This window comes from Trichosurus vulpecula, chromosome 4 (genome assembly GCF_011100635.1).
Source record: "Trichosurus vulpecula isolate mTriVul1 chromosome 4, mTriVul1.pri, whole genome shotgun sequence".
NCBI lineage: Eukaryota > Metazoa > Chordata > Mammalia > Diprotodontia > Phalangeridae > Trichosurus > Trichosurus vulpecula.
This window is the reverse complement of record NC_050576.1, coordinates 77,492,471-77,501,375: the sequence shown is the minus strand read 5'-3', so window position 1 is coordinate 77,501,375 and position 8,905 is coordinate 77,492,471. Positions and strand designations below refer to the sequence as shown.

At 42.9% G+C, this 8,905-nt stretch overlaps 1 protein-coding gene across 1 annotated transcript; it reads left to right on the top strand.

Annotated features, from left to right (window-relative positions):
* The first annotated feature begins 7,795 nt into the window (after positions 1-7,795).
* Positions 7,796-8,692, top strand: TEDDM1 (transmembrane epididymal protein 1). The gene has a single exon (XM_036755509.1). The coding sequence runs from the start codon at positions 7,796-7,798 to the stop codon at positions 8,690-8,692; it is 897 nt and encodes a 298-aa protein (XP_036611404.1).
* The last annotated feature ends 213 nt before the right edge of the window (positions 8,693-8,905 follow it).

The window sequence follows — 8,905 nt, the reverse complement described above, 5'->3', positions numbered from 1 at the left end:
GCCATGATCACCCAAGACCTGGCATCTTTTCCTACTAATGAGATCTTGGAATACAATAGTCCAAAAGATAAAAGAGCCAGGTTTAGAACAGAGAATAACTTAATCTGAAAAGTTGAGTATAATCCTGAACTTTTAAAGAAATAGGAGGACTTTCAAGCATTTCTGATGAATAGACCTGAACCGAATAGGAACTTTGAAATGCAGACACAAGAGTCAAAAGAAACCCAGAAAGTAAATGTATTTGATCAGCTGGGAGGAATGATATGATAATGCAGTGCTATCATTCTAATGAGGGAAAAAGACTAAGTGTCTTTACAGAACCTCAGTGTCTTTAAAGGACATTGAGGGAATTAAATTAGGAAAAACAGAAGAGGGCATGGGGGTGGATTGGTTCTGTGCTGAGGATTTCAGAAGGGGAAAGAAAACGGAGAGTAAAAGGAGTAAGTACCATTTCTCGTGACTGAGGTGTGTGAAAAACAGAGTATGTAAACATGGCAGAAGTGGAGGATAAAGGCATCAGATGAACCTCACTATTATGAAATGGGTAAAAGAGTGTTGAACACTCAGACACAGAATTTAGTGTAGAAATACATCAGATTTATCAGGGAAAGGAGCAGTGGTATGGAGGGAGTCATTTAAGAGAGAAGATAATTTTGGGGAGGGAATACTCATGATCAAAACAAACTTTGGTCCTGAAGAGTGCACAAAAGAAAAATATGAAAAGCAAAGAACTAGAATCTAAGGGCATAGCTGCCCATCAACTGAGGAATACTTGAACAAATTGTGGTATATGAATTAAATTGAATATTATTGCATTGTAAGAAATGGCAAAAGAGATTATTTCAGAAAATCCTGGGTAGAATGAACTGATGGAGATCAACGTCAATAGAATCAGGAGAACGATTTATACTAGGCCAATAAGGGTATAAAAAGAAAGAGCTTTGAAAGACTTAAGAATTCTGACCAATGCAGTGATGAATGATGTTTCCAAAGGACCTATGATTAAGCATATGGACTCAAGGTACAGAAAGAGAAATGAAACTTATGGCACGGCCAATGATTGACTATGCCTAATTGTTACAATAATCTTTTTCTTCCTGTTTTTTAATTGGGGATAGGAAAAGGAGGGAGAATTAGCAAAAGTAATGCAAAAAAAAAAAGACCATGGAAACACTTTTTTAAATGCACAAAAAAGAACAATTGTGGTATATGAATTTAATTTGATATTACTGCCCTGTAAGAAATGACAAAAAGGGATTATTTCAGAAAATCACAATGCACAAAAGCACATTATTTTTTTAAAAAGCATCCCAAAATGCACAAAAGAGAACAGAGAAGGATTTTCAGAAGGAAGCACAGGCAAGAACACAGGACAGGCAGAACAGTTTTGAAAGTAATGAGGAATTTTTTTAAGTGAACGATATGAAACAGAAATTCACAGTTTCATATATGATCCTTTTTCTGTATTTTGCTGTGCATATGGAAATGTTCTTTCTTTGGTGTTTAAGTTTAGAATAATAAATTTTTTTAAAAGATAAGTAAAACAAGATTGCATAATACTGGTGATATGTGTTTTCCCTTTGCTTGAACCCCAGGTATAACAATTATTATTAACAAAGCGGGTTTTAACTTTCATCATTCTTGCCAATATTGGGTGGGTCCATAAAGCTATTTTGTGGAGGCTACTTTAGAAAGGCCCTTGGGGCTCTCTTTATAAGCATCCTCATTTAATATAAAGCTTAATCTTGGTGAGGAATGAAAGAGAAATTTGAGGTATTTTATTTTCTGTTGATACTGATGAAATCTGCTCACAGATTTCAAGGTGGCAGTGAATTCTTCAGTGTCTTTAAAAAGCTTCATTCCATGTCAATCTCCTATAGTCCTGTTGATGGTTCTAGACAGCTTAGTGGAGGTGACTTTGTCCAAACTGTCCCAGGCATTCTCCAGAAACCTTTTCCTGGTGAACTGAACTCAGAGAAATCCTGTCCCTTCTCTGAAAGCCTATGACATGGACAGTATTCAATAGACATTTCTCAAGAATTTACTGTAAGTCACTGTTCTAGGTCTGGTATAACTAGATAAAAATAAAATAATCCCTGTCTTTATAAGGAATTGATATTCTTCAGGGGATACCTACCATGGCAACAGACAAGATAACACAGAACATGAAGAAAGTTAAAGTAATTTCAAGAGGGAGAGAAGACTAACAAACAGGAACATTAGGAATAGCCTCTTGATCTAGGGCTGGGCGTGGGGAAGTTGGGGGTGGAGCAGGGAGGGCAGCACCTGAACTATGTTTTGAGGGAAACTAGGGATTTTAAAGGAAGGACAGGTGAAGAAGGAATGCATTCCAGTAATTGTGGACCATTTGGGCAAAGGTTCAGGGGTGGGAGAAGCAATTACATACTGTCTTGTGGTATTCTTTATTTTTTATCGGTGAATTTTTATCCAGCCAACTCAATTGTACACTTCCTATGAGCAGAGATTGTGCCATCTTTACAGTTTATATCCCCCATTGCATCTACAATAGTGTTGAGAATATAGTGGGTGTCCAATGACAATTTGTTGAGTTCAATCGGCTGGGGGTCTTTTTTCCACCTTTCAGATCAGACCTTCCTTTCCTGAAAGTTGCTCAGGAAAGTATTTCACTTTGTCAAGAGTGTGGCATCAGCCATGAGACCCCTTGAGAATGAACTGGGAACTCACACCAAATGACTTTCAGAGGGCAAAGGGGCAGTTGATTTCATGTGGAGCGACCTCCCAGTTCTGCTATATTTCACTGCTTAGAAGCTGTCTCTGTTGGTAACCATTCACCCTCTCTTGGCTTTCCCTCTCTGCTACCACTGGGGAGCTGATGGTTTGAGATGGGTGATCTCTATCTTCAAAGCCACAGGGACAGGATAAGCATGCCATATGGGAACAGCACGCATCATTGAGACTTTGCCAAGGGAGGGAGGACACAAATATCCCTCGTGGAGGTCCTTTATGGGCCTGCTTGAATTTTATTCTGCCTCTCCAGCCCCAGTTCAGACATCTACTATCACTACTTTCCTTCACCCACTGTTGGCATCTTAGTCACATTAGCCACAAACAACTAGACTAGCAGAGATGTGTGCTGGCTCTAGCAACAATTTATGTACCCTGAGAAAACTAAAAAGACCTCTATAAACTGATGAAGAGTGAAGTGAGCAGAACCAAAAGAACATATATGATAACAACAGAATATATACAATAACAACATTATAAAGAAAAAAACAACTTTGAAAGACTTGAGAAGTTGGGTCAACCATGCTTCCAGAGGACCAAAGATGAAGTGTGATGCCCACCTCCTGACAGAGAAGTGATAGACTCAATATGCACAATGAGACAAACATTTTTGGATGTGAACAATGCAGGAATTTGCTTTGCTTAGCCATGCATATTTGCAATAAGGATTTTCCTTTTTCTTTTTCTTTTCCCCAATGGGAGTGAATGGTAGAGAGAGAAAATCAATGTTTGTTCATTGAAAAAATTAAAATAAATGTGTACCCATTCCTTCCACCTCGTGTCTCCTCAGTCTTCCCAAGGTGTCAGAAGCAACAGAGTGACCAAAACCTGTCCCTCTTTAGGTCAACATCTTGCCTACTTCAAGCGCCTGACTACTCAGACTCTTGTTCAAGCACTGGCCCTAAGGTTATAGCTAGGAGGTGATGACTTGGCTGCTCTATACTAACTCCTTCCAAAGTTGTCTTTATCATCGTTGCCACAATCCTTTTTCTCATTCTTATGAGATATCTCTCAAGAATGTAAACACCTTAAAGGCAAGGACTACTCCATTTTTGTCTTTGCGTTGCCCAGAGCCTAGCACAGTACCTGGAACCTATCAGGCAGGGTTGATTATCCGAAGATATTTTGAAAAGAGAGATGGATTTGGAGTCGAGAACTATGTCTGTGACTTTGGACAATTTGCTTAATTCTGTGGGCCTCAGTTTCCCTATCTATACAATAAAAGTTTTGTACTAGAGGAATTCAAGGTCCCTTCCAGTTCTCTATTTATGATCCACCATCCTATCTATCTTTGGTAGTAGTAATGATAATATCTAGCATTTATATAGCACTTCAAAATTTGCAAAGTGCTTTACAAACAGTCACTCATTTTATCCTCACAACCACCTTGGGAAGCAGATGCCATCATTATCCCCATTTTGTAGACAAGGACATGGAGGCAGAGAGACTAAGTGACTTGCATAGGGTCACTCAGCTAGGAAGTGTCTGAGGGAGGATTTGAACTCAGCTCATCCTGACCCTAGCTCTGTGCTCTATCCACCTTGCCTCCTAGCTTACAGTGAGTGAATGCATAAGGTGAATGTAGATATATAAAATAAATATGTAGAGTTCCTAACCTGCATGGGGAGATGACTTATGTCCAAGGTTCTTTTCACTACACCACCACCAGCTATTAAGAGTCAAAGGGTCCAGGTTAAAACCCAGCTCTTTATCTTTCTAGCTTTGTGAGCTTAGGCAAATCAATGCCCATTCAGTCAATGTGTATTAAGTGACTACTATGTGCTAAATGCTGGGGGAACTCAAAATTAAAACAAACTTATCCTTGCCCTCATGAAGCTTCCATTTCACTAGGAGGATACACTGTGTACAGAGATGAGTAAATAAACAATTTGAGGAGGGTGGGAGCACCAGAAAGCAGGGTGGGTGGGGAGAATCAGAAAAAGTCTTCCACAGGAGGCAGCCTCCAAGCTGATCCTTGAAGGAAACTGGGGATTCTCTGAGATAGTGAGGAGGAAGCACATTACAGACATATGGGGAAGAGAGGGCATTCTGTGCCAGGGCACTAATGTGGGAGCTGGCACATCAAATTTTGGCCTGTTTGGCTGAAACATTGACTGTTTGAAGGGCAGGAATATGGAATATGTCTGGAAAGGTTGGTGGGAGACCAAACAATTGAGGAGAGCAGGAAATGTAAAGTTGTATAGTTTATATGGTATCCTAGAAGCAATAGGCATTGAGAGGAAATTGGGAAGAGACATAATCAGACCTGCATTTTAGGAATATTATTTGGCAGCTGTGGAAAGGATAGGCTGGAGATGGGAGACACTGGAAGGAGGAAGTAAAGTCCAGGCAAGAAGTGATGAGGTCCTGAATGAGGGTTATGATCCCGAGGTCTGAATGATTAGAAAGCCGGTGATACCCTAAAAAGAAATGATTAGCACAAAGGAGAGAACAGGTGTTTTAGGGAAATACAGCAGGTTCTGTTTTGGACATGTTGAGTTTGAGACGCTAATGACACCTGCAGGGGGAAGAGGTCCAACCAGGAATGTGTGACTGAGGCTTTACAGATAAGGAAATTGATTATGAATGACCACAGCTAGTACCTGTTGGATATGAGATTAGAACCATGGTCTTCCTAATTCCAAGTGCAGATCCCAATATATTTATTCTACCAGCCTCAGTCATGGCCTTAGATTTGGCCTGATCCATCCATATTCTTTTTTTCCCACTTAAGCCTCTTGGGAACTTGTACGTGAAGGACAGATAACGAGGGGTGGGGGTGGGGGGTGCTGGGGGGCAGGGTGCAACCTGTGACTGTGGAATAGATTGTAGTCAACTGGCCCACATGGGGACTGAACCTTTGACCTTCTAAGCTAATGTAATGATTCTGCCCACGGACCTCTCAGAGCTTGTTCCACACTGACATTCTGTGTAGGGGAGACTTGGAAAGATCCAAATATGGTAAATAAAGGCAGGGTACTAATACTAGCGATAGCTGTGGTCTCAAAGCTCTGAAATCAACCATCCTTGTTTCAGAATTACTTGGGGCAGTGGGCTCTTTCCCCACCCCCTTTCACCTGCTGTCTTTCTCCCCTCCCTCTGCTCCTGTAATGCAAACTACCTGAATTTACACTGTCTCTTTGTAGGATATGCAAAAGGACATTTCAGAAATCCTCTTGGACCATTTCCCTGCCTTCAAGCAGGACTTTAGCCAGAGAAAACAGGACCATAACTTCTGGACACCTTAGCATGTTACAATGGAAAGATGACCTATAGTCGGGAGATTAAAATTCTGCCTTTGCCACCTACTACATTTGTGACCTTGGGGGATTCACTTAATTCTCTGATGTCTGAAGGACTTTGGTTTCCTTATGTGTAAAATGAAACAGTTGAACTTATTTGACTTCAAGGTTCTTTCCATCTTTGGAAGGCAATAAGCATTTATTAAGTGCCTACTGTGAGCCTGAAGCTAAGTACTCTACAAAACTTACCTCCCTTGATCCTCACAGCAACGCTGGGAGGTAGGTGCTATTATCACTCCCATTTTAGGCAGAGGCTAAGGGACCCTCCCAGGTTCATATCATGTCACTTATGTGTCTGATGTCAGATGTGAACTTAGCTCTTCGGGACTCCAGGCTTAGCACTCTCTCCACTATGCCACAAATAACTAGCCTTCCTTCCTGCTCTGTTCTTTATGAGGTCCTTTCTGGTGCCGCATCTACAATCCTTCGATCCACCACTCTGTCATTAAAAAGTCTTTCTACCTAACCCTCTTCCCTCCCAATGTTTCTCCCCAAAAGCCAAATCTATACTAATCCATACTACGACCAGCTCCTGCCTAATGACTACAACCATAGAACCTGATCACTGAAAGGGGCCATAATGATTGTCCAGTCAAACCACCTCATTTTATCCCTTGTCCCTTAAATATAAAATAAGGTTACCAAAGGCATGAATTTCTAATGGCGAATTTCTGGTACCTCTACAATGGGGGAAACTTTGTGGGACATAGGATCACAGATTGAGAGCATGGAAGCCACCTTTGAAGGCTCGTCCAACTTCATTTTATAGGTAAGGAAACTAAGAGATGTAAGGTCCAGGATTTGAATACAGGTCCTCTAAAGCCAAGTGCAGTGCTCCTTTTTCTTGGTGCCCATTAAAGAGTGCCATAGGAGGAACAATTGGCAAAGTTGACTCTGAGAATATAAGGGTGCAAGTGCCCAGGGAGAATTTATCTGGCCTGAGGGAGAGGGAGGGAGAGGGATTATTCTTTCCCTGCTAAACCCCAGAGGTTAGAACTTGGAGGGTGGAAAGTGCTAAAATGCAAATTAAGCTTGACGTAAAGAAAGGCTGCCTGACAATGAGAGGGATGAGGCGATTCCCCACCGCTAAGGTCTCGTGCAGAAGCTAGATGAGCGCTTATCCAGTGCATTATGGAAGGAATGTTTGACCAATCGATAAATCAATAGCTATTTATTAAGCACATTCAGATGTATAGGTGGGGTGAGATGAGCAATGACATGCCTTCCAACTCTGAGAATCTGTGGTTCTGTGACTGACATTTGTACAAGTTAAAGCACGCCTGTGCTATAGATAGTGTGGTTTCCCCCTGACCACCCTCCCTAAGTACCTCATTCATCTCCCCTCCTCTGTTCTGTGGCTTGGGGGAGCAGAGAACTGTGAAGGAAAGTCAAAGGTGAAAGATGAAGTGAGTCAGCGTGGGTCCCCTCCAAAAGACACTTTCATGAAAGGAGGTCACAGGATGGGTTAAAAAGGGTAGGGAGGGATTTTTTTTTTTCACCTGCACTGGATGTTCTAGAACACAATGAGAGAAAGATACAGCATAGCCCTGGGCTAAACCCTTAAGGCTTTATCTGCCTGGGGAGGGCAGGGGAGGGGGGAGTTAAAGGTGGGAGTGGCCTGGAAAAAGAGCCAGCCAACTGTTCTTCCTTGACTCAGATCCTCTGGTTCCTCTGGGTGAATAGCCACACCTGAGCCCAGCTCTTCAGTCTTAGAAGCCTCCACGACCATGGGTGACTTTGGTGGTCATATGATTCCGGGCCTCGCTGTCTTCATCTTCGGGATCTACCAAGGAGTGCTGACATCGCTGGCACTGCTCAGGGACCAGTTTTGCCCAGACCTTCCCAGGAGCCAAAACAGACGGGGCTGGCTATGGCGGCTGCCCCTGGGTGGACTCATGAAGGTGCTGTTTGGCATAGCCTCATTCCTGCATGAGATCTCAAGCTTTCATGCCACCATGATTCTGATAGACTACAGTGACCCATCTTTTAGCATCATATTCCCCACCATGTGGCAGCATTTCACCATGTTCACTGTCTTCATCTTGAGTGGACTCGTGGATCTTGTGAGCCAGGTTTGCATGGCCAAGAGACGGCAGGGCCTGGAGGTGGGGGCCCAGGTCCTGGCAATACTTGTGCTGGTCCCACTGATGTGCTGTCACCTCTGGCATATGGTAGGGCTGGAGAAACAAAGTCATATTTTCCTCCTGTTTTCCATCTCCCTGCTTGCCTTGGCAACGACCTTAGAGCTCTGGATTCCCAACCAACCCCAGCTTTGGCTAATCAAGACCTGGCTTTTACTGGTGACTGGGACATGGTTGATGCATATGGCCTTCATACTCTTCCACCCACTCACTGCCCATGCATGGCATTACTATACCAATGAAAACATCATGTTCCTCACCACGTTCTTCTGCTGGCACCTAGTAGCAGATGCCTTGATTCTGGGGGTCATCTATACCTTCTCGGCCCTCTGGCACCAGTACTGTGGCCCGGCCCCAGACTTAGGTGGGAATGATGAGGCTAAGTATCACTTGTGCCTTCCTGAATCTCCAGATGAAGAGTTACAAGAGGCAGAGTTGGAAGGTCACATCCCAAATACCCTCTTTTTGCAGAGCCCACCTTAAGACCTAGAAACTTCAGGGTCCAAGAGTAACTTGGATTCCTCATACTTCCTGCTTTTCCTGGCTTCTCCTCACTCTGTATTTCTCTTTCCCACTGATTCCCAAATAAAGGCAGCAATCCTTCCCATCTATCTATCCAACACCTGCCTGGGGGTGGTGATGGGGGTGGGGGTGAAGTAAGAGGAGAGAAGAATGTAGGGAAGAGGGAAGACAAAT